We start from the raw sequence: 26,001 nt of genomic DNA on the forward strand, positions 1-26,001 counted from the left end.
TAACTACAGCTCTGGGCAATGATGATTGCTGGTTGGAAGATATGGCCATGTACTCAGGGTTGGAAATGGATCTTTCACAACATTGCACGAGTTATATATGTTTTATTGTTTTCTGGTAGAAATTAGCAGGTTACAGTGGTTCCCAAAGCATATAGTATAATACTGTTAAGATATCCATAGATACTGCAAATAAAGATAGGTCACACGTAGCTGGCTGTATCTGGGAAGCATAAGCAGTAGGATGAAGTGAGGTTGAGTTTGTGTGACTTTCTCGAGAAGCTGTAGTTTATCTGCATGGCACAGCACAGATCTTATGGGGCATTGGGGGCGTGGTTAACCCAACCGCCGGGGTGAGGTCCAGGTCTGAGCTGGTAACTCCAGGAGGAGGATGGAAAGTGAACCTCTGCAGGAGGCTTGTAAAGAAGAGGAAGAGCTCCATTTTGGCAAGAGTCTCGCCTGCACAGATCCTCCGACCTGTAATGAAATTAACCAGGGATGGAAGGATTTCAAAATTAGCAGCAACACAACAGATTTGAGTTTTAACTCTAGGAAAGAGTTGTAGATAAGTGCTTAGCAATTATTAGCTAATTCATCCTCACAACACCAGTCTTAGAAAACAAGTGTTATCACCTCCATTTTACAGATGGGAAACTATGGTGTAAAGTGGCTAAGTGACCTCTTTGAGGTCACACTGGATGTAACGGACAAAGGAAGGACTAGAAATCAAAAGTTCCTCATTCTTATTATCTTGCTCAGTCCACTAGACCATAAGGTCATCCAGGCAAGCTAGTGCCCATATGCAAGAGGACAGACAGAACCTCCTGAACAGCCTAAAGGCCGGAAGGGAGCACGCTGTATTGTCTCTAAGGGCCATTTTCACTTGCTCAAGGATTGGCAATGATGGGTTTTGGCAAGAGCCATCTCCTGCTCTCCTTTGGCTCAGGGTCCAGAGTCCACAGCCTCTAAGATTTCAGAGTGTCTGGTTCTGGATTTTGGTTCATTTCTGGAAACAATGTGATTTTCATGCTTAGTCCTTTCATGTCTCTTACTCAGCAGGGCTTAGAAGTGCAATGTAAGTAGCAAACTCAACCCACAGAGACAAGGAGTGTATCTGTCTAACCAACTGCGGAGCAGCATTGAGAGAGTTTTGCCCAGTCCTTCCTTGAATGCAGACTGAGATCCAACATGATGCTTTAGAAGGGGGAAGATACAAGGCGAAGGCAAACTGCTGTCCTTGAAGGGAAGTTACCTGCTGAAAAAGGCATGAATGCCTCATTCCTCACAAACTTTCCATCTGTGCTGAGGAAATGCTGAGGATAGAATTCTTCAGGCTTCTCCCACTGAGTCTTGTCATACAACACAGAGGCCAGTAAGGGGATGATATAAGTACCCTAAAAATCATCACAAAATAAAAATTAGAAGATTCAAAACTTTTCCGTTGATCTTTGATTTCAACAACAAAAATGGCAAATTCCATTTTTGGCAAGATTTTCCCCAAACCAACACTTTTACTAAGAACTGTTTTTGAAAATAGAAAATTTTAATGAAAAATTATTTTAAACTGAGAAACAGCTTCTCTGTTATTTCCTGGAAATTTCTATGAAATTGGGAGAGGAAAAAAAAACAACCCTCAATTAAAAATAAAATCCTTAAAATAAATAATTAAAAAATTGCATTTTTCTACCAGCTCTAATAAAAATATCAAATTGACCACAAACTGTGAGCTTCATTCAGAAAGATAACAGGCCAGATCATCAGGTTTCATTGCGGTTTTTAAGGTCAGGCTTGACAAAGCCCTGACTGGGATGATTTAGTTGGGGTTGGTCCTGCTTTGAGCAGGGGGTTGACTAGATGCCCTCCTGAGGTCCCTTCCAACCCCGATATTCTATGATTCTATGATCAGCTGGTGTAAACTGGCATAGCTCTGCCAGAAGTGAAAGTAAGCCGGTATAGTACGGTATGGTCTGGTACGGCGTACCAGCAAGAGCCAGTACACTGTGCCGGACCGCACCGGCTTCCACAGCGGGGATTTAAAGGGCTCTGGGCCGGATTTAAAGGGCTCAGAGCTCCCGCAGCTGCGGGCAGCCCAGAGCCCTTTGAATCCCACCCATGGCTCCGGCGGCTGGGCTGGGGCTGGGATTTAAAGGGCCCGGAGCTCAGCCCCAGGGTCTCCCAGCCACCTCTGCAGCTGGGAGCCCCGGGTTGATTTAAAGGCCCTGGGGCTCCCAGCCATAGCCAGTGCCCCAGGGCCTTTAAATCTTGAGAGGCACCGCCTCTTCCAGTTGAGGCCACGCCCCCCTCAGGAGTCCAGCAGTACTGGTAAGTCCTGTAAGTTACTTTCACCCCTGAGCTCTGCTCACTTCATTTGCACCAGCAGAGGATCTGACCGAGGACCAGTATCCTGCAGATATCTCCCCTCCGGGGGTGCCCAGAGCTAAGGCTCTTTCCACTTCCCACCCTACCATGTTAATATTTCATGTCGTCATTGTTGACAAACTCTCAGGACATCATCCCCCTGCCCTCTTTCCCATAAGCATGTCACAGGTTTGAACCAGAGCACTGCAGATACTACTGCATGTGTTACTTTGTGGTTTGTCTTGTCTGAGCTCAGCTGCTAAGAAGTTTAAAGTTTGATTAGTCTGTGGATGGGAGTTGTCCAGATTAAGTCAAGAATGCTGCCAGAAGTAGCTGTCTTCCTGCCCTATGAGCCAGAACTGACTGTTGGGGAGGAGGCTGTTGTGTGAGAAGGACTTGGCTTCAGTGAACTCATCACCACATGTGAAGCCAAAGTGCTCACAGAGAATTCAGTCTGCTGTCAGTTTCATGATAGAACATCTTTAGTTCTCTTAAGTTAAAGAGAAAAGGAAATATTCAAAAAATATCCTCCCTTCTCATGTGTGTCTCTCTAGGGTTGTGCTAGCCCCAGTGAGGAGAACGGCCTTCTACTTTATCCAGAGCTATCAGAGTAACTCCTTTAGCTGCAGTTAGATGGGCTAGTACTTTTGAAGCTGAAGCCCCTAGGTTCAATCCCTACTGATCACCATGGTGTTTATGTGCATGAGGTCATGTGATTTCTGGTCTGGAGGAATTTAAATAATCCATTGTTATTCTGTTTTAATTGGTGAGTTTGAAGGTCCTGGTAATTAAAGTACCTCTTAAAAAAAACTTACTTTAGGAATAACATGGCCATTAAGTCTGACATCCTCAGTAGTCTCATGAGGCAAGCTCATTGGCAGGATAGTAGCAAACCTCTGAATTTCATGGATGACTGCGTCCGTATACGGCATTTGTGTCCGATGTTCATAACGAAGCTGGGCAGATCCTATAACTCTTTCAATCTCTTCATGGACTTTTTCTGAACAATTAAAAGAGAGTGAAAGCAGTTGCTCAGATACTATGGTGGTGGGAACCCCTATGAGAAACTAGACACAGAGAAGAAAACATACAACTGACACCCGCTAAACAATATAATCCACACCCTTTAGGACACAAACACCTTGTTTCTAAAATGCTGCTGCTGACAACCTTAGTTACCAAGGCTGAAATGGAAGAAGATTCAGATGGGTAATTTGGGAGCAGAGGTAAGCATGCCTCTTCTAGCTGTGAATAGTAGTAACCTACTGAGTGCAGAGAAGGTACTGTCTCAGTGCAAAGGGTAAGGCTTTTGCTTTTAGGGCTCGATCCTGTGAGGTGCTAAACATCCTCAGATTCCACTGATTAATGAGAGTTGAGTGTGCTCCACATCTGCTATGATCAGGCTCTTGAGGTTTACAATAGACTGTGGTCCCTTCCATCCTTACTGCAGTCCAGGATTTAGGGAGACCCTGTGTGGGGACATTAGGCAGCAAAGAGTGATTTAGTCCGAGGGAAAACTGCAGGGCCCTCTCTGAGTCCAGCAGCCTCAATAAAGAATTCCCTTTACTTTCATGACAGCTGAGTCTGTTTTCTCCCTACTGTGAGGGATGATATCATGCCAGAGGTCTTGTATTTGAACATGGACGAGGACTGCGGTGTCTGTATGTGTGTGAATCATAGAATCATAGAATATCAGGGTTGGAAGGAATCTCAGGAGGTCATCTAATCCAACCCCCTGCTCAAAGCAGGACCAATTCCCTACTAAATCAACCCAGCCAGGGCTTTGTCAAGCCTCACCTTAAAAACCTCTAAGGAAGGAGATTCCACCACCTCCCTAGGTAACCCATTCCAGTGCTTCACCACCCTCCTAGTGAAAATGTTTTTCCTAATATCCAACCTAAACCTCCCCCACTGCAACTTGAGACCATTACTCCTTGTTCTGTCATCTGCTACCACTGAGAACAGTCTAGACCCATCCTCTTTGGACCCCCCTTTCAGGTAGTTGGAGCCAAGGTACATATAGAGTAGAGCAAATCCTCCTTCATTCTTCTCTCTGCAGATTAAACAATCCCAGTTCCCTCAACCTTTCCTCATAAGTCATGTGCTCCAGCCCCCTAATCATTTTTGTTGCCCTCCACTGGACTCTTTCCAATTTTTCCACCTCCTTCTTGTAGTGAGGGGCCCAAAACTGGACACAGTACTCCAGATGAGGCCTCACCAATGTCGAATGATCATGTCCCTCGATCTGCTGGCAATGCCCCTACTTATACAGCCCAAAATGCCATTAGCCTTCCTGGCAACAAGGGCACACTGTCAACTCATATCTAGCTTCTCGTCCACTGTAACCCCCATGTCGTTTTCTGCAGAACTGCTTCCTAGCTATTCAGTCCCTAGTCTGTAACAGTGAATGGGATTCTTCCATCCTAAGTGCAGGACTCTGCACTTGTCCTTTTTTAACCTAATTAGGTTTCTTTTGGCCCAATCCTCTAAGTTGTCTAGGTCCCTCTGTATCCTATCCCTACCCTCCAGCCTATCCACCACTCCTCCCAGTTTAGTGTCATCTGCAAACTTGCTGAGGGTGCAATTCATGCCATCCTCCAGATCATTAATGAAGATACTGAACAAAACCAGTCCCAGGACCGACCCTTGGGGCATTCCGCTTGAAACCAGCTGCCAACTAGACAAGAGCCGTTGATCACTACCCGTTGAGCCTGACGATCTAGCCAGCTTTCTATCCACCTTGTAGTCCATTCATCCAGCCCATACATCTTTAACTTGCCGGCAAGACGTGGACATAGCTTGTCCAAAAGCACACTCAGTACATATAGAGTAGAGCAAAATAAGTGATGAGTAGTCAAAAGGGTTCAGAAATCTTACTCTGAATGGCTGGGTATTTCATCATAAGCAAAAGGCCCCAGCGGAGTGTGGTGGAAGTTGTTTCCGTCCCAGCTGTGAACAGATTACTCACAAGGCTTTGCAAATTCTCATTTTTGAAATGGGTATTGGGATTAGATTTTTCCTGCAAGTACAAAACTCCCAGTGAATGTTTAAAGAATATTGGCAATCAGGGAAAATCTGCATCACACACACACACACCACTCTTCCCTCTTCCCTAGCCCGTCGGTACCTCCTGCTGCCTGATGAGAAAGGCATCAATGAAACTTCTCTGGTCATTGGGATCTAATTGCTTCAGGTGTTCGATGAAAGTCTGCTGAATAAAGGAGTACAGTTCTTCCATATTATTAAAGACTGTCTTGTGATTTCCTGGTAGGAACCCAAGGGCAGGAAATATATTGAACAGCTAAAGGAAGGGAATAGCACAGTTAGCCAAAGGGAATGCAGATTATAATGGTTAACGAATCACTCATGATCAACATGTGGCTTTACAGTAATATGTATTGAGATGATAAACATGGCCTTGTAAATAATAGGGCCCGTTTCTATAAGCCTTCCACACGCAGAACTCCCACTGAGGTCAATGAAACAACTCTTGGAACTCTTCTTCTTCTTCATATGGCTGTTGTAGATGTAGAGCAACAACTATAATTTTACATTCAGATGGTTAAGCCAGCTAGACTCCTGGGGTGTGTCTATAACCTTTTTACGCTAACACTTTATGCTGTCGCTGCCACTGGTGCTGTTGTGCTGACGATAGCAATGGTGGGAGAGCTTGCGTAGGCCGGTCACCGGCCATTTAGCAGCTGTGTCTCACGCTTAGGGCACAAGCCAGTCAACTAACTGATGGTGGTGAGGATTATGGTCAGAGTTTTCCATGGACAGGTTATTCACTGTAGGCAAGTTATTCCACCATTGCTCGTCATAAGGGTTTCTTGCTTGTTCCTCTGGAGCATCTGGCGCTGCTTCCTTTAGAGACATTAGAGCTGCTCAGAAAGTTTTAGATGAAATGGTTTAATCAGAAAAATCCCAGTTCACTGAAACTAGAATGTTTCAAAGATGCATGTTGTTTTGATGACATTTTCAACAGGAAAGGTTTCAAATTCCAGGTTGGAATTTTTTGCCAAGTCTCAAGGGGATGGGGGGGACGACAAACAATTCCCCAGAATAGCCAATAGCCCGGTGTTTCGGGCATTCATGCAGGATATGAGAGACACAGGTTCAAATGTCTGCTTTGCCTGATTCTCCCACACCCAAGTTGAGTGTTCTAATGACCGTTCTATTGGCTAATCTGCGATTAGGATCTCTCTTTTGGAAATATTTTGAAATCCCCAAAATGAATATGGAATAAAGCAGACTAACTAATATTACCGTAACCGTGGGACTCCCAGAAAGCTGGACATTTTCATTAATTAAATGGATAAGCCTGAGAAACTTTGGATCCTCATAATCAAACCTGTGTCCGAGCATTATCGACACAATGACATTGGAAACGGCAGCATTCATCATTTTCATGGTGTCAAAGGAGCTTCCTGAAAAGCATTAAATGGCAACATTCATCATTTTGTTGGTATCCAACGGGTTTCGTACTGGAAACCATTGAAATAACAGACCTCCTCTTCCCCCTTTGGGATGACTTGCATGCCTTGGGCAATAAGAGGGAGCAATCTCTGGGTTCCTTTAAGCAGAGGTCCTGCTGGTGTGCAGAGAAGGAGGGCTCATTACACCTTTCCCTTATGTCAGATCCTCAGGTCAAACTTCCCTGAGAGTCAGTCTGAGATTTGCCTCAGTGAGGAACTGGCTCATTATTATTAGGCTAATCCCCCCAGCATCTTCCCCTCCCGCCCCTTCACACAGCCACCACTGTGCTCCAGTTGGTTCAGGCTCCTCCCCTAAGTTCTGATTAGTTGGAATCAAAGGCAAAAGAGTCATGACTGAGTTAATTTCCAAATGAGATGACTCCGTGAGGGTGGGAGAAAGGGGGCTTCACAGGTCCAGATGTGGTTAAGGACTTTGAATGATTACCAGTGTTACACTACGAAGCTCCACACGTGCTTACCTTTGTGGGATTCAAAATCCTTTATCAGATAATCACATTCTTCCAGGATTTTGTTCTCAATGGTCCTCCTGCCCATACCAAAATCCCGTAAGGTCGTGAGAGTGAATCTTCTCATCACTTTCCAGTTTTCACCATGAGCAAAAATAACACCTGAAATGCAAGAGAACCCCCCACAAAAAAACCAAAACAAACCTCCAGGTAAATGTATTTTAATAGGGACAATATCATTTCTTAGTTTGAATTTGAGCAGCCAGCCTCAACTAAACATAAACTTCCATAACGCTCAGCCTCCCAAATGCCAAAGGTTACATTTTCAGAGCAGTCCGCAGCAAGTAGTTATTAATCATGCACAAAAAGTAACTTGATTATGCCCAAATACATTTGTTAGTCTCGAAGGTGCCACAAGGACACCTCGTTGTTTTTACCTAACACTGAGTTACACACCTAAGCTGCCTGACTCCAGAAGAGGGGTTTCTGCTTGTGGATTGTTAGCAGAGCTACATGCCTTCCTGCCGCCCACACTTAGGAACCTATCTCAGTGAGGGGGCAGGGCTTAGAACACACCCCTCACATCAGCATCTCCCATTGGCCTATTTAGGCAGTTCCCTCCCTAGCATGCTGGTTTTTTGTGAATCAATTGTTAGGTGCCTTGTCCTTCTCATTCATTGTATAGGGACCTGACATGCCTGACTCAGGCTTTGTGGATCGCAGTGCTGTTCTTGTGATTTTATAGGTGACTAAGAGTTAGGCGTTGTTGCATTCTGTTTGCAACACCTAAGATGGTGGCAAGTGAGGATGGCAGCTGCAAGTAGGGAGCTTTTGGGGCCACATAGGAAGGAGGGGGGAGTGAGGAGGGTACTCAGCCACCAAGGAAGATATTGGGTGAAGCTTAGAGGTGGTGTGATCAGTGCAGGGTTATCAGGGAAGCCTGGAGCAGGAGCTGGCCTGTTAAGAAGAGAAAGCAGGATCTGGGAGGATGCTGGGAAAGCCAGGACAAGGGAGGTGAATTCAAAGAGGAAGCCTTGAATGGGGAGTTATCATAGGAGATTTAAAGGCAGCAGCCTCAGCTGGTTAGTCAGAGAAAATTGCTGTGTTCCTGCAAACCCGTCGGGTCATGCAACTCTACAAAGCTCAGGCACTGTGTTGCCTCTGGGGTTATTGAAAAAGAAAGTACGTTTGTTTAGCGTACACATTCTGCAGTGCCGGCAGGCAGTAGTGGGCACACCTCATTTCTTTTCCTTTGAGTTTTATTGGAACTGTTATAACTTGCCTGGGTTTTGTGCAGTGTTTCCACACTGATGTTTCCAAAGAGTATGAGATGTTTGCCAAGTCTTCCATCTCCTTTATTTTCCCCTCAGATTTGGTTTTGTTACCTGACATTACATTGTGTCTCTGTCTTTCACCCAAAGACAAGGAGGGACTTACTCCATCCATTTAATAATGCCCCTTTGTATATCTCCTGTAACATTTTTGTATCCAGTCCCCAGTGTCTTGGTCTTATCTTTGGCAGCAACAAAACTGCCGCATGGAAGTATACAAGTAATAATGTATGCTCCCCAAACTATTCCAATTTCTCAGCCCTGCAGAACAGATCCCTGACAAAAGAAGAATATTTCCAATGGTCAGAGCATAAAACAGTCTTGTCATTTGGTAAGAGAGAAAAGAAATCTCACCATTTCCTCTTGCAAATTTTTCAAATATTGGGATTCTGGGCCTTTCTGCAAACGCATCTGCCTGGTTCACAAGAGCCTCCTTCACCATCTTGTATCCCGACAGCACCACCATATTCTTGGGTCCCATATGAATGCTGAAGACTGGGCCATATTTCTCAGAGAGCTTAAATATAGGGACGGGCGAAAAAAGCATTATATGTTTCCGTGCTACTGTTATAGCAACTGTTGGGTTTCAATTTGATTTTAAAATATACAAGTCTTTTTCTTCTGCCTGCAAATATCACTGACTGAGCAAGTGCCAGGTTCAGCATCTGGACAAGAGACAGTTAGACACACTGCTGCTCTCCTGCTGCTCTTTATTTTGTTTGGAAAAACCATTGTAAGGGTTTCAGTTTTGCTACAATGTGGCCATAGAGCTTAAGAATGCTGAGTACATAGAGTGTGTCCAATGCCCACTGAAACAATCTTTAATGTACCCTCACAGCCCTCTGTGAGGTAGGAAGGTGCTATCAGCCCATTTTACAGACAGGGAACTGAGGCACAGAGTGACTTGCCCAAGGTCACACAGGAAGTCTTTGGCAGAGTAGGGAATTGAAGCCAAGTCTCCAAGTCCTACTTATTGAAACATGGGACCAGGCTTTGCACTAATGTCTATAACAAACTTACCATGTAAATTCATTAGTTTTGTAACCCTGTTTAAAAAAAAACAGGCTCTACAAATGACACTGCTTGGCTCCCTTGGAATTCTGTAAAGGATTACCTATATCCACTTCTACCTGCATACAGCAATTACAGAAGAAATAATGGGCTACATAATATCAGTTAGCAGAATATACTGAACGTTAGAGCTGAACAGGAACTTATTTCCTTTTCACACACACACATTTGACAAAAATGATTTTTATTGACATTTTTCAGGATTTCATTAAACACTATTTTGTTTTTGTTTTAATCAAAGATTGAACAATAAATTATTTTTGACCAACTTTACTGAGCATAGTTCTCACCCTGTAAATTTATTTCAAGGTCAAAGTGAATCAGTGTTTTTTCTGTAGATGGGCTTGTGATTGTTGATTTTATGAATAGCACCAAATATATGCTCCGTGTTATGCAGACAAATAAGAATACACAGTGCTCTCCCCAAATAGCTGACAATCTATGGCTCCAATCTTGCTTTGAAAGCTACTTGTGCAGAGCCTTCTGTCTGCATGGACTTTCATTATTATTATTTATCATCAGTGTTACCGTGGAATCTAGGAGCCCCAGTCAGAGACCGGGACTCCATTGTGCCAGATGTTGTAGAAACACAGAACATAACGATGGGCCTTGCTCCAAGGGGCATAAAATCTACATACCATTGGCCTCTGCATGACTGCACAGGCATAGGGGTCTGTGCTAGCAGATCCTGCTGGAGGATAAGGCTCAAATAGACAATGAAGAGATGAAGGATGGGGAATGGGATACAGCAAAAGGCAAGTGATGAGATGTGACCGTATCAGTCCATCTAATATAAGCTCTTCAGCACAGGGGCGGTCTCAGAAGAATGGCCATACTGGGACAGACCAATGCTCCAGCTAGCCCAGTGTCCTGTCTTCTAACAGTGGCCAGTGCCAGATGCTTCAGAGGGAATGAACATTCCCGGGCTATTTTGAGTGATCCTGCCCTGGTCATCCAGTCCCAGATTCTGACAGTTGGAGATTTTGGAACACTCAGACCATGGGATTGCATCCCTGACCATCTTGGCTAATAGCCACTGATGGACCTATCCTCCATGAACTTATCTAATTCTTTTTTGAAGCCAGTTATACTTTTGGTCTTCCAGCTACTGGATCTCATTATGCCTTTGTCAGCTAGCTTCAGGGACCCCCTATTGTCAGATACCTACCTCCTAAACTATCAAGTCACCTCTTAACTTTCCCTTGGTGGAACAGACCAACCTTCCTTGGTCTCGCCTTTTATGATGTGTTTTCCAGACCTCTAGTCATTTCTGTTGCTCTTTCTTGAACTCTGTTCCATTTGTCAGCACACTTTCCATTTGTCAGCAGGGGGCCACAGTGGGTTGGATGTGGGCTGGAGGAAGCAGCAGGGGCCTGGGATGATGGAGGGATGAATGCAGGGCCAGGAAGGCAGTAGGGTCAGGGGCGAGGAAGGTGGGTGGTGAGCCCTGCAGCTGCATGGCTGCAGCAGAGTGGTCAGTGCCAGATGCTTCAGAGGGAATGAACACTGGCACCCACTGCAATGCGGCATGGGGTGAGTGCCCGAGGCGAGAGCCCGGAGCCAGGGGCAGGAATTGCATGGCTAGGGCTGGGGCATTTCCCAGACCAGGGAGCAGGAGCTGCATAGCCGGGCCCAGGGATCGGTGGTCATGGCCAGAACCAGGACCTTTGGCAAGAGCTGCACAGCTGGGGCCAGAGGCTGGAGTCCAAGGCCAGTGCCCACTGTGATGCAGCCAGAGCCCAGAGCTGGGTGCTGGAGCTGGGTGCCACATGGCCGGAGCTGGGGTTCAGTGCCCGCCACCACTATGCCGAAACCAGCACTCGCTGCCATGCAACTGAGGCTGGGGATCGATGCCTAGGGCCAGCGTCTGCTGGAGCCCAGGGTCAGTGCCTGCTGACACACAGCCGGGGCCAGGGATCTGCGCCCGGGGTCAGCGGCCAGGGCTGGGGGTTGGAATGTGCATCTAGGGATTGGTGCCCAGGCCAGCAGCCACCACCACGGTTTGGGGTTGGAACCCAGGGCTGGAGTTGGTGCCAGCGGCCAGAGCCCAGAGATGGGAACAGAAGCTGGGAGTTGGCACCTGAAGCACCATGGCTGGAGCCCCGCTTTGCACAGCCAAGCTCCCCAAGTCCTGCTGCTGGAGCTCATCTCCCAACCACCACAGGGCTAAAACCCCCATAGATAGAGAAGAGAACTCACCTTCCTCCTGCAGCATTGTCCCCCTCCCACCACCATCTCCAGGGCTGTGCCAATGCTTTGCCGTCTCTCCCTCCCCCATCACCACTTAGGAGGCTGTCATGGCCACAGGAAAACCCCCTCGTGGCCGCTTGAGAAACACTGGATTAGTCTTTCCCCACAGGGCATGGAGTGACTCTTCAGAGACCACTTCAGCTCAGTGGCTGAAAGTGCCCACACGGCCATAGGGAACTTACACAGCACCTCTGTGTGAGGCAGGAGGACCCCAGAGGGGCTTATCCCCAGCCATGCCCCACGTGCTCCTGCTGCAGGCAGGGGGTCCCATGGGGAGGGCTCCATGGCAGGCAGGATAAATGCATCCTCGGCATGGTCCCTTCATGTCCACCACCATCCTCGGTTTGGCCTGTACTGCAAGTATTTTTAATTATCATCCCTAATGAACGGTTCTGTCCCATTCTCTCAGTGACCTGTGACAGGCTTGGCAGTGCTGCTTTAAGATATGTTAAGCGAAGCCCAGCAGAGATCAAAGTTCTCGATAGGCCTGATAAACACACATACAAATCAAACACTGGATTAGTTTTTCCCCCCTGGGCATTTACACAACACCTCTGTGTGAGGCAAGACCCTGGGGGTGCTCATCGCCTGCCAGGCCCACCTCTCCTGCTGCAGGCAGGGGGCTTACATGGGGCAGGGCTCCATGGCAGGCAGGATAAGTGCACCCCCTGCATGGTTCCTTCATGTCCACCCCCACCCGGGTTTGGCCTGTACTGCAAGTATTATTAATTATTATCATTAATGAATGTTTCTGTCCCAGTCTCTCAGTGACCTGCGACAGGCTTGTGCAGCGCTGCTTTAAGATATGTTGAGTGAAGTCCAGCACAGATCAAAGTTCTAGATAAACATGCATACAATTCCAGACTGAAGGGCCCGATCCCAGATAGGCTGAAGTCAATGGTAAGTCAGTGATCAGTCCCTCACTGACTAGCTAACTCTTAAGCAGGGTCGCCTAGGGTGCTAGGATTTGGGGGAGCAGCATTTTCTTCGGTAGCGACCGTGGCGGCCGGATCTTCGGCCACCCCGGTCGCTGCCGGTATTTAGGCGGAGGGAGCTGGGGCAGGGGAGCGCGGGGAGGGCCGCCTGCATCAAGTAAGGAGGGGTGGTGGAGCAGGGGTGAGCTGGGGCAGGGGGAGTGCTTCAGGGCAGAGGGTGGGGGGTAGGGAGCTGCCGCAGGGGGTGCGCCTCAGGGCAGAGGGGGAGAGCTGCCGCGGGGGGGGGGGTTCAGGGTGGGGGCTCGGGGACAGGGGAGCGCAGAAGGTGGAAGTTTCGCCTAGGGCGCGAAACATCCTTGCACCGGCCCTGCTCTTAAGCTGTGCGACCCTCGCTTTGTCTGCATTAAGAGTTTCCCCTCGCAGTGCGCACTGCTTCTAAAAATGGGGACTCCTGCATTTTGCCTAGCTTGCATTGTTCCATCTGCCATTTGCAACAATGCCTGCTCAGTCCATCGCATTTGAAAGTGTTACCTCCAGCAAAGTTCGGTCAGGTCTCTTCAGGTTCAGCTGGTGTAGATTTCCAAGGATGGGTAAAGGTCGTGGTCCTGGGGGGAAATTCAGGCAGGCTCTCTTATTCCAGCCCCTTTTCATAGTGAGAATAGAAACAAAAGTTACCACAAATAGCAGCAGTATGACAACTGGATCTGCCAGTGCCATTTTTTGGGATTGATATCAAACTAGAGAGGAATTTTCCAAACAAAATGTATGGTAAACATGCAGCCTAATCCAGCTGTCTCCACAAACTGAGTGATCAGCTTTGTTTAAAATGTCTGTCCACAACATGTTTTATGTCCGCTCCCTATCCCGTGACACCTAGTTTAACCCCATTACTGCCAGTGAATAATCATTCATTATGAAAACATTATCTGCAGCCTCTTCCTTTGAAAAGTACTGGGGATGGAATGGCTGGACATCCTGGTTTACTGGGGTTATCCTGGTTCTAGTGAAATTGGGGCTTGAGCAGAACATCAGAACATTTGTCATGGCATGTCTCATGCAAACCTGGTCATATGTCACCTCACTTCCTGCTGGCTGCCACTTGACTATCACTCATGGCCACAGGAACTGCCCACACATCACTCTTGATGAAAGATAATGACCACAGGGAGTGGCGAGATATGTGGGATGATGTTGTGACCACACTCTCAGTTTGGATGAGAAATGATCCTTGCTCTAGAGTTGCCACCGGCTAAGAAAAAAACTTAAGGAACGTGTGTCCCATTAACGATTTAAGAAAAATTGGCTAATTTGCATATTGGAAAATAATTTGCATACAGTCAGAAACTTCAGCTTTAAAAGCATTTGGGTGTGGATTTAATATTGGTGGAGGCATCAGCCTGTTTCATCCTTGTGGGGGTGAATGGTGCTCTTCCCCCACACACACACACTCTGCCCCTTCCTCTTCATCCTATTCACCCTTTTGTGCATCCTTCCTCTGCAAAGTGGCCACAGTCACTGAGCTGGAAGGCTGGGAGCAGCAGGGAAAAGAGAACAGAGAACGTTTTTAAAAGGATGGTGCAAAATTGGAGAGGGTGTAGAAAGAAGCCACAAAAATTATTCAAGGGCTGGAGAAATGTTAATCTACACAAGAAAGGCATAACAAGTACCCCTGGCTAGAAGCCAGATCTAGACAAATTCAAATGAGAACTAATGATGGTTCAAATAAACTAGAGGCTAAAAAAAACCATGTAACTGTGACTCTTCGATAAGGATCCTATGCATGACAAAATGGAAACTAACAGTGATTTAATTGTGAGATCCCTAAATAAGGCTTATGGGCCTGTGTAGTTGAGAATCTGTGGTCCTGTTTTAACTCAAATGTTTTGATTGCCAATTAACTCAAATTAACCAACTCACTTGTAAATGCTAGTCTAGATACTGCACAAATGTTTATTCCAGCATTCGCGTGCTTGAGGTTTGGTCAAAGGCCCCATACAAAGTGGGAAGCATGGAAGAAGGCAACAAGGTGGGAAGTGGAGAAAAAACCAAATGGGAGGGCAACACGGCATTCTTGGCAGATCAGAGATAGGGGATGCAACAACAAACAAGATGAAAACTAGGGTGGAGTCATGCAGGATGTTGAAGGATAATATCTGGGGTCAGACCCTCTGTTGGTGTATGTGGGCACAGCTCCATTGAAATAAATCATTTGCACCAAAAGAATGTGTGTGCTGGAATACAGCTATGTGGATCTGCTTAACACAACCTTACACTCATTTCACTAAAGGTGTGATGTTGCACGGATTTAGCTAAACCAGTGCAACTTTCTGAATGGGCATTCTCAAAATCTCTTTTAAAGGCAGGGTTGACAAACAGATTTTCTGGGATAGTTATTCACTGGTCTCCCTGTTGAAATGTAAATTAAGCATTGTGTCCTTCACAATGTGTCTTCATCACCCATCTAGGCTGAAAACTGGATCACAACCAGGCTTGGTTGAAATGCTGCCAAGGATATTTGGGGTGAGATAAACTTACTTAGATTGGAGGTTAGCCTGGCAAGTTAAGTTAAGGTAAGCCTTTAGAAAGCATGTTATACTTGCTGCCAGAGGCAATGTGTGTGGGTGCGGGGCGGGCCATGCCCCCCCCCCAGATTGCTCGGTCACATGATGCAGCCAGGCCCCCTCCCTTCAGAGTAGCTGAGCCAGGGAGCTGTGCCAGGGAGGGAGAGGTAGAGGCAGGAGGAACAGCTGAGAGCTGCTCAGAGGGGCTGCTTTAACTCTGTGGAGAGGCAAAGGAAGTTGGGAGATGCACTGAGCAGCCACTGCTTTCTCACAGGAAGGGTGGGGGCTGCTTTCCATAAGAGGGAGGGCTGCCTGGGGAACAGGGGGGAGGCATGATATGAGCTGTTCCTGGGTTGTGCCCCCCCCCCACACACACACACACACACTGCCAGCAGGCACAGTTCTTCTATGCTTGCAGTGGTGTTAAGTGCTGACCATCAGCTGAATCAAACAAGCTGGTGTCTACGCTGGCCAGTTGGGGACAGCAGACCTGGTATTCAGTGGCTAAGGAGCTGGACACCACACGGGAACACGGCAAAGGACTGGGGTGCACCTACTGGTAACCTGCAAGGCAAAGTGAGGGCTGCATAGCCCAGCGGACAGTGCTTGGGTAGCTAACAGAAAGCAGGGCTCAGGGAGCTGGCACCCAGTTAAGCTCAGACAAGTCTCTCTCTCCCGGGAGGTGGGGGGAGGGTAATAAGATGACTCACATTGCTGGGAACCCCACAAATCATCACAGGGGGCATGGGGAACACCGCACCCCTGGCGGGAGGCAGATTAGGGAACCCTGGTAGGGAGGGAGGGGGAATGGGGAATATGGGTGGTAAAGGGGGGAATTAGGGCACACACAGAGCCCTTGCCATGGGGGTGGAGAATGTGGGACCCTGAAATCGGGGAAGGGGGGCACACAAGGTCCCTGGCATGAGGGGAAGGTGGGAATAGGGGGATTTGGGAATGGGGTACACAGTATTCATAGTATGGAAAAGGAAAGAATGGGGGGCATAGATGAGAGTGGGGGTGCACACAGACCCTTTGCCCTGCGGAGAGAGTGGAGGACTCTGGAAAGCGGGGAGTGGGGCATGGGAGACACACAACCTCTGTTGTAAAGAGATTAGGAGAAGCTGGTATGGGTGAAGAGGGGCACACGGAGCCCCGGCCATGGAGGGGAATGGGGGGAATTAGGAGATGGGGTGCGCACAGAGCCACTGTGGCAGGAGGAGAGAATGGGGGATCCTGGTATGGGAGGAGGGGGAACTGAGATACACAGAACCTCTAGCCTGGGGGAGGTTGTGAGGAGTTACAGGGGGTCCCTGACAAAGAAGGGTGAGGGTGGGTGCACAGAAGGAGCTTGTGTGGGAGATGGAGAGAGGCCAGGAGCCCCACCCACCGGCGGCCCTGCCGATCAGCAGCTTCCTCTCCCTCCCAGCTACTCCCGTCCACTGGGGACTGTTATATCCTTGGGGCAGCCGGTGTAGGAAGCAATCACTTGAGGCCAGAGAGCAGGCAGCTAACCAAAACCTCCATTTTATTTACATATCTACAGAGAGCTTCTCAGCCGGTTGAAACCGGTTGAGCTAACCCATAATAATCTAACTCAGTTGCCATAGCAACAAAACCATGACAACCAAATACACAACATATTCCTCCCCCGCTAATAAGAACATCCCCTAAATAAAACACACACTAGACTAGAGAAGGAGGGTAGACTGCCTCCATTCCCGGCTAAACCCTGGGGATTATTTTGCCCCATAACCGTAGGTTCGCCCTAGCTAAAGATCCAGCCGATGAGGAGGCCTTCTGTCTCTAGGTGGATTACGGCGAACTACTGGTGTTATTGCACCCGAAAGCACTAGGGGCTCAGGGTCCGCAGCACGAACAGGTGAGGAGGTGGTATCAGCTCGTGCTGGGCAAAGGGGTATCTCAGCTGCCGGCGGTAATGGAGGAGAACAGTCAGAAACAGGTGACTCGTGATTCGATCCCTCACCAGAAGAGGTGAAGTCAGACCCCTCAACTGCAGATGGGTCCTGAGGACTGGCATGACCTGGCAACAGCTGATCTACATGTCGCCGCCAGGTAAGATTCTCTGCAGTCCGGACTGTGTAGGAAACAGGTCCTGTTTGAGTGATGACTGTGGCCGGAACCCATTTAGCTCTGGAAGTATAATTCCGAGCCAAAACTGGCTGTCCCGGGCTAAAGGTTCGGTCTTTTGCTCTGGGTGCCCGTCTGATGACTTGATATTGCTGCTGATGTTGCACAATTTGTCGGGGTTCAGAAGGTTTCAGCAGATCAAAGCAAGTGCCCAGCTGTCGTCCCATCATTAGAAAGGCCGGAGATGCGTGGGTCGTAGCATGAGGTGTGTTTCTGTAGGAAAGTAAAAAGGTATCCAGACGCTTTTGAATGGAGTGTTGTCCCCTTGCTGATTTCAAAGCGTTTTTCATTGTCTGCACAAATCTTTCAGCTAATCCGTTGGTGGACGGATGATATGGTGCTGACGTGATGTGGTGTATCCCATTTGCTTTCATAACATTTTGAAACTCCTGAGAAACGAACTGCAGTCCGTTGTCGCTCACAAGTTGTTCTGGCAGACCAAAACGACTAAAGAGTCCTCGTAGTTTTTGGATAGTACTCTCTGCAGAAGTGGACTGCATTACAGAGACTTCTGGCCATTTAGAATGGGCATCTATTGCCACCAAGAACATGCTTCCTTCAAGGGGGCCAGCAAAGTCAACGTGAATACGTTGCCACGGGTTTTCAGGCCAGTCCCATGGGTGTACGGGTGCCCACTGGGGTGCATTCCTCACACCCTGACATGACATACAAGCTTTTGCCTTCTCTTCAATAGCGCTGTCCAGTCCAGGCCACCAAAAATAGCTTTGTGCAATTTCCTTCATGCGCACTATTCCACAGTGACCGGAATGTAGCTGTTCTAACATCTGTGATCTCAGTGGTGGTGGAATAATGACACGTCTCCCCCACAACAAACAACCAGATTGGACCGATAACTCCGTCCGCTTGGACATGTAGGGAACAAGGTCGGATGAGACCGGAGAGGTTTGTCGAGATGTTCCATGCATCACCAGGTCCATAACGTGGGACAATACTGGGTCAACGCGAGTTGCCTTCTTTATCTGAGTAGCAGTGATGGGTGTATTCTCTACCTGTTCAAAGTAGAAGATTTCCTTGTGGGCACTATCTTGGTGTTTGACCGGCAAAGGCAACCTTGAGAGGCCATCTGCATTGCCGTGTAGAGTGGATTTCCGATATTTGATTTCATATGTGTGTGCTGAAAGTAACAATGCCCAACGTTGCATACGACTAGCAGCTAATGGGGGAATGCCTGTGTAAGGTCCAAAAATTGATGTCAGAGGTCGATGGTCTGTGAGAAGAGTAAATTTTCGCCCAAACAGGTACTGATGAAACTTCCGAATTCCAAAAACAATTCCTAATGCCTCACGTTCGATTTGGGCGTAGTTAGTTTCTGCTTTGCTTAGAGTGCGTGAAGCAAAAGCAATAGGTCTCTCTTCTCCTGAAGGCATAATATGTGACACGACTGCTCCCACTCCATAAGGGGAGGCATCGCAGGCCAATTGCAGTGGTAAGGATGGATCAAAGTGCGTTAGAACTTCAGAATTTAGCAATGCATCCTTAGCTTTGTTAAACGCAACATCACAGGCTTCAGTCCACTTCCAGGCCTTGTTCTGCCCAAGGAGCTCATGAAGTGGTTTTAGCAGTGTGGCTAACTGTGAGATGAACTTTCCATAATAGTTCAGGAGTCCTAGAAACGAGCGCAGCTGGCTTACATTTCGAGGTGGGGGAGCCTCCACAATAGCTTTAACTTTTGCAGGGGCCTTATGAAGACCTGCAGAATCAATGATGTGACCCAAATATTCAACAGAGGGCTTGAAGAATTCACACTTGTCTTTGCGAACTCGTAGGCCATACTCTTCCAGTCTTTGTAGGGTAGCCTCTAAATTCTTTAAGTGATCCTCTTCATTTCTTCCAGTGACCAGGATATCATCCAGATAGCACTGAACTCCTGACAAGCCACACAAGATCTGGTCCATAGCCCTCTGGAACAGTGCGGGAGCCGATGTGATTCCGAAGGGTAGGCGACAGTATCGATAAAGCCCCTTATGAGTCACAATAGTCAACAGCTCTTGGGACTTTTCATCGACGTGCATCTGTAAATATGCTTGACTCAGATCAATCTTACTGAACTTTTGTCCCCCAGCCAGGCCCGCGAAGAGGTCATCGATGCGGGGAAGCGGGTATTGCTCTGCACACAACACTGGGTTGACAGTGACTTTAAAATCACCGCAAATCCGGAGAGAGCCATCTTTCTTCACTATTGGAACGATAGGAGTGGCCCATGAGCTATGGGTAACTGGTATTAGGACTCCATTGGTGACCAGGCGCTCCAGGTCTGCTTCAACTTTTGGCCTGATGGCATATGGCACAGTTCGGGCTTTCAGATATTTTGGTGGACTGCCAGGTTTAATGTTCAATGTCACAGTGATTCCCTTCATACTTCCCAAATCATCTCCAAAAACAGCAGCATGTTTCCTTAGTATAGGGGTTAGACTGGTTTCTTCCTTAGTCAACCGGTGCACTTCTGCCCAGTTCAGTTGAATCTTCCCAAGCCAAGACCTACCCATTAAGGCTGGGTAGTTACCTCTCACCACAAACAGTGGCAATTTAGCCACCTGTCCATTGAGCTCCACCTTAACATCAATAGTGCCCAGCATAGGCACAGCTTCTCCCGTATACGTCTTCAGAACAGTTTTTGTTGCCTTAAGCGGAAGATGCTGTAGCTTTTCTTTATACACAGTCTCGGAGATCAGTGAGACGGCTGCACCGGTGTCCAGTTCCATGCGTATACGTTTGCCATCCAATAACGGGGTTACCCAGTATTCATGTGAGCCCACTGCCAAAGACAAAACATGCAGTGGCACTTCCTCTTGCGATGAGGTGTCACCTTGATCATCCTGGGTCTGCTCTAGGGTATGCAGGGTTCCTCTTTTTGTCGGCCAGACCACAGGCCTCTTTTTCTTTTGTTTACAGGCACGCTCAATGTGTCCCTTTTTGCCACAGTGTCGACACACCAGGTCCTTACACCAGCATTCTGATGCCTGGTGACCCGGCTTACCACAGCGGTAACATTCTTGACTCTGCACAGTTTTGTGGGTCGGTTCTTGTGACACTTTTTGCACCCTAGGGGGTGCACCGATGTATTGTGCCTCCCTTGTAGCCAGTTCCATGGAGATAGCAATATCAACAGCCTTCTGTAAGGTAAGCTGAGCCTCTGTCAGTAGGCGCTTCCGTATAGCTTCACTGTACAGGCCACACACTAACCTGTCACGCAGGGCATCATTTAACATCTCTTTAAATTCACAGTGTTCTGCTAGCTTTTTTAAAATGGCTACAAATTGTACAACTGTTTCATCTTCCTTTTGGTCTCTTTTGTGGAACCTATATCTTTCAGCAATTACCAGTGGTTTTGGGGAGAAATGAGACCCCAGGATTTCCACAATGTCACTGTAAGATTTAGTTGCTGGCTTAACAGGGTGTAGTAAGCTGTGTAGCAGGGAGTAGGTTTTAGCCCCTACAACACTTAAGAATATTGGCACCTTCTTCGCTTCTGTAATGTCATTTGCAATAAAAAAAAGCTCAAAACGCTCAGTATACACATGCCACTGCTCTGTATTCTCATCAAAAGGCTCCTGGGGCCTGGTCAGAGTAGCCATGATTTTTAGTTTCACTTTCACAGTCAGTGCAAAGAAGCAGCTTTTTTTTCTTTGTTTGGTCTTTACCTTGACTTCTACTTCCTTCTGTTACTGGAGCAGCACCAGGATCCCACCTTCGTCGCCAGTGTTATATCCTTGGGGCAGCCGGTGTAGGAAGCAATCACTTGAGGCCAGAGAGCAGGCAGCTAACCAAAACCTCCATTTTATTTACATATCTACAGAGAGCTTCTCAGCCGGTTGAAACCGGTTGAGCTAACCCATAATAATCTAACTCAGTTGCCATAGCAACAAAACCATGACAACCAAATACACAACAGGGACCAGCTGTTCAGCAGCGTGCAGGAGGCTCTTGGGGGAAGGGGGCGGAGCAAGGGCAGGGCGTGCTTGGGGGAGAGTGCAGTATGGGGCGGGAAGAGGTGGGGCAGCGGGGGTGGAGTGTGGGGAAAGGCGTGGAGTGGAGACAGAGCCTGGGGCGGAGCCTGGTTCGAGCCCCCCAGAGAAAACAGAAAGTTGGCGCCTCTGTCAGGGGCAGCCCTGGAGGGCAGAGGTTCTTTTTGTTACTGAATGTCATCGCCACACCTCCCTCTGGAGCAGACTCCTCACTTCTCCTACGACCCTGCCACCGAGTTGGAAATCGCCAACGGACGGGGTAATAACAGCTGAAGATGCAGGGTCAGCATCTGTGGAGATAGCAACATCCAGGGGATTTCGGTGCAGGGGACATTTGAGCGTGTGTTCTGCAGCAGTCCATGCTGTTTCAGCTCCCTCTCCGGTGAACTTTGCCTCTTCATTGCACAGTAATGTGTGATATTGCAAATGACCTCGTTCTGGGCTAGGCACGGAGGCTTCTCTGAGGTTGTACAATGTAACAGACAATACAAGACTCTAGTCCCAGTTACACCCGTGCAACCTTGCTAACGTCATTGGAGTCAATGGGGTTGCCCATTGGTGTAACTGCGGCTAGGATGGGGTCGTAAAAAATCATGGACCAAACCACAGGCAAAGGCCAGTGCACGGCAGCGAGAGTCAGGCAAAGGCAGGCAAAGGCCAGTGCAGACCAGGGAGAGTCTGCAGAGAGAGGGCTGAAGATACACATGAGTAAGGGTTAGTCTACACCACAACGGCTTTGCTGATACAGCTATACCAGTGTAACTATACCTGCAAAGCTCTGTAGTGGAGACACAGCATATGCTGGCAAAATTAGTGGCAGCCAGGCCGGGTGGCAGGAACTCAGAGGAGCCCTTTAAATCCCAGCACCGGCCCTGGCCTGCAGCTCCGGCGTCCGGGATGGGGCTGACATTTAAAGGGCTCCTCCGAGCTCCCCGCCGTGGCAGGGAGCCCAGAGGAGCCCTTTAAATCCTGCCCGGAGCTTTGGCGAGTGGGCTGGGGCCAGCGTTTAAAGGGCCTGGAGCTCCAGATAAAAAGCCCAGTTCTGTTTTTCACGCTGCTGAAATTGCAGATGAATTTTTGCAGAATCGAAGTGATGAAAGAAATAAACCCCTGGGAAAGAATAATCACTATTCACTCCAGTTGAAAAGGAAGGAAGGGTTTAAAAATAAATCTAACCACAACTCTGATGATGAAAAAAAAAAAGCTCCTGGAAGCCCAGAATAGAAAAACTCATACTGAAAGGGAAGACAAGTGTACGTCATTTGTGTGGTACACCTGGACACATCAAACTAGAGTGTCCAAATGTAAAAAATAAACCAGCAAATCCAGTAAATGCTAATCCAGTTATGCCAAACACACAGGCAAACCAGAGCCCAGTGCTGCCACCTTGTGTGCAAATGCTATTACTGTTATCTCTGAAGAACTTGACCTTAAAACTCATATTAAATCTAAATAGCAGGCCCCCGTGCAGAGCTGGGAGGACGGGGAGGTGGGGGAGATGCCCCCACTCTTTGGTGGCAGGGGGCACACGCAGGGTCATTTCCTGCTGGCAAAGGGCACCGTCTGTCTCAGCCTGGGCCTGGTGCTGGGCCTGGCCATGCAATGAGTTTGGGGTGCTTGGGCCCGAGAGCCGGGGCGAGGGGTTCACCACACACCCACCCCGGCCCCAAGGCAGGAGAGAATGAATGTCCCACCAGGCCCGGGAAGAGAGGCAGGAGCCCCGCGGGGGCTGCATGTGCCATCACTGAGCGCGCCTACCTGGTGGAGCTGAGCACTTGAGCAGGTTGGGGCAGCCCCTCAGTTGGGTGTGTTGGGGGGAAGGGGCCTCTACCCCCCCTCCAGCAGTTAGTGGATCCAGTGCAGCAAATGGCATTTGGGGAGGTGGAGGGCCTAAAACAATGGAAAAACCTCCGCCACCCCAGGGTGGTGCCAGCCTAGCCTAGCGTCTGTCCCAGCAAGATGGTTGGTCCCAAGAGAGAGAATATTTGCCAGAGAGCAGATGAAAGGCAGGTTTTGAAAAGACCTTTGGGAAAGAAGAGCCCAAGAGGAAGAGACGAGGCTTAAAGGGATGCAGGCAGTAAAGGACACAGAGAGACAGAAACGCAGCTATAGTGAGAGGAAAAGAGAGCACAGGAGCCACCTTCTCCCGCCCCGGGAAATGTGAAAAAGAAAGTAGCAACGTAAAAGAGGCCAAAAAGCCACAAACCTACAGCAAAAAGAGCAGCGAAGCCTAAAGCACAGTAGGTAGAATGCTACAAACACCCCCTTCCAACACTGATTTGTCTGTTATTAACCAATCGCCAGGGAAGAGCACAAACACAATCCCCCACTACCACAAATTATGCAGTCAAGTCTCCCGCATTCGGGGAAATTGCAGGGGTCAGCACACCCACAGTGCAATAGATGAACCTCACCCTAAGAAAACCACCTTCATGATCATGGTCTCTCCCCTGCCAGGTAAGTATGAGCTCCTACCGCCCAGCCGCCTCTCGCCCTCACTCGCCCCACACTTATAAACCACGGTGCGGCCCGCCGCGCCCCAACCGCCGGCCTCACCCACACTGGCCCCCACTGACGAGAGCTGCCCCACCGTGACCCCCGGGGCCCCTTCCTTCTTCACGCCGAGCTCCCTCTGCCAAATTCGGGGCCCTGCTGGGCAGCCTGCCTCCACTCCCACAATGCTCTGCTCGCACACAGATCTGAATACCCGCTCACGGGGCTCCGCCCCTCCGGTCGGGCCCCACCCCCTGTGTGCCCAGGCTAGGTGCTCTCCCCTGGCCGAGCCCGGCTCTTCAGCGCTATGGGGGACTAACCCGGGGGGGGGGTCGAGCCAGGGCGGCGGGGAGATCTCAGCGCGGCCGGGGAACCTTGCCCCCCTCTGGCACAGTCATGGGGGCGGGGCAGCTCCTCAGCCCCCAACAGCATTTGGGGGTCACCTGGGGGCGTGACCCAGACCCCAGTGCTGTCCCCACTCCCCGCCCTACAGGAACGTGCCCTGCAGCCTGGACGAGCCTGGCACCCAAGGGGTTACAGCTGCTGGGGGGCCACAGGTTTGAATCCCGCCCCCAGGGGCAGCACCCATCACTCTCTACCTCCCCCCCACACACACCCCCGCAGGAGGACAGGCTGCATCGGAGCCCCCGCACTAGAGAGAGGTCACTCTCCAACTCAGCTCCCCCAGCTCCCGGCACCCCCAGCCTGTGTGTGTGGACAGCCCCTCCCAGGCCTGAGCTGGCTCCAGGGGGCACGAGCGAGGGCAGGGCTCCGAGCAGCAGTCGGCCCTTCCCTGGTGCCAGGCATGGCTAATCCCAGCAGAGCAGCGGCTGGCTCCTCCCTGGACCCAAGGAATCCCGGCTGGTGGGGGGTTGGGGTGGGGGGAGCTCCCCTTGTCCCCAGGCATCATCCCACTGGGAGTCAGAACCTGGGCAGGGGGTTTGGGGGCAGGTGCCGGAGGCAGCAGGTTTCCCCCACCCTGCCCAGCTCTGCCTCATGCTAGACCCAGCCCCAGCGCCAGCCCCAGCCTGGTTTCTATGGTGCCATAAAGGCACTGGCGCTGGTTTCACACGCACACACACACCCATCCCTGCCAGAGAGATAAGGAGGCAGCTGCTGGAATAACCTCTGCCCCCCACCCCAACCAGGCTGGGCAGTGGGCATGAACAGGGGCCCTGCACCCCACTCCTCGTGGCCTTTGGACTCCAGAGTCACTGGGAGTAAAGGGCTCAGCGGGGTGGGGTGGGGGGGCTGAGGATGGGCAACACCCAGGCTTGGAGATGGGAGCAGGGGTGGGGGGACCCCTCCTGAGCCACATGGAGGCACATCAGAAAAACAGGGCTCTGATGAGAACAGGAGGGGCTGCAGGTCAGGAGTTAGGGCCAGGCTAGCAGGGGGCTGTGGGTCAGTATTGAGGGGCACTGTCAGAGTGGAGGGGAGCCCAGGGCTGGGAAAGCAAGGGCTGTGGGTCGGGAGTGAGGGGCACTGTCAGAGCTGAGGGGAGCCTAGGGCTGGGCTAGCAGGGGGCTGTGGGTCGGTATTGAGAGGAACTATCAGAGCTGAGGGGAGCCCAGGGCTGGGCTAGCAGGGGCTGCTGGTCAGTACTGAGGGGGGACTCAGAGCTGAGGGGAGCCCAGGGCTGGGCTAGCAGGGGCTGCTGGTCAGTACTGAGGGGGGACTCAGAGCTGAGGAGAGCCCAGGGCTGGGCTAGCAGCGGGCTGCGGGTCAGGATTGAGGGGGACTATCAGAGCTGAGGGGAGCATGGTTCGAGCACCCCAGAGAAAACAGAAAGTTGGCGCCTCTCTCAGGGGCAGCCCTGGAGGGCAGAGGTTCTTTTTGTTACTGAATGTCATCACCACACCTCCCTCTGGAGCAGACTCCTCACTTCTCCTATGACCCTGCCACATGGGGTCAGCGGAGCCGCTCGTG

At 49.6% G+C, this 26,001-nt stretch overlaps 2 protein-coding genes and 1 non-coding gene across 3 annotated transcripts in view; 1 reads left to right on the plus strand and 2 right to left on the minus strand.

Moving 5' to 3' along the window:
• LOC123366108 (cytochrome P450 2C23-like) overlaps positions 1-26,001 on the plus strand; it is a 59,653-nt gene that overhangs the window by 30,927 nt on the left and 2,725 nt on the right. The gene's annotated exons all lie outside the window — the stretch shown is intronic.
• On the minus strand, positions 86-13,705 carry LOC123365713 (cytochrome P450 2K1-like). The gene is made up of 9 exons (XM_045008564.1): positions 13,416-13,705; positions 8,983-9,145; positions 7,310-7,459; positions 6,622-6,782; positions 5,483-5,656; positions 5,233-5,374; positions 3,171-3,355; positions 1,250-1,391; positions 86-474 (listed from the first exon to the last, which is right to left on the minus strand). The coding sequence occupies exons 1-9, from the start codon at positions 13,599-13,601 to the stop codon at positions 287-289; spliced, it is 1,491 nt and encodes a 496-aa protein (XP_044864499.1). The 5' UTR covers positions 13,602-13,705; the 3' UTR covers positions 86-286.
• On the minus strand, positions 23,881-24,044 carry LOC123367698. Its single transcript, XR_006578597.1, has one exon. It is a non-coding gene; the product is annotated as a U1 spliceosomal RNA (small nuclear RNA).

The sequence above is a fragment of the Mauremys mutica genome, chromosome 3 (genome assembly GCF_020497125.1).
Source record: "Mauremys mutica isolate MM-2020 ecotype Southern chromosome 3, ASM2049712v1, whole genome shotgun sequence".
Taxonomy (NCBI): Eukaryota; Metazoa; Chordata; order Testudines; family Geoemydidae; genus Mauremys; species Mauremys mutica.

Bases quoted from the DNA above. Each gene is read 5' to 3' on its own strand.
- LOC123365713 (XM_045008564.1), bottom strand. From the start codon at position 13,601: ATGGCACTGGCAGATCCAGTTGTCATACTGCTGCTATTTGTGGTAACT. The intron at 5,657-6,621 runs GTAATATTAGTT...CCCTTCCTTTAG, and splicing joins CTGGGAGTCCCACGGTTACG to CTGTTCAATATATTTCCTGC. The intron at 5,375-5,482 runs GTACCGACGGGC...TTGTACTTGCAG, and splicing joins TTCTCATCAGGCAGCAGGAG to GAAAAATCTAATCCCAATAC.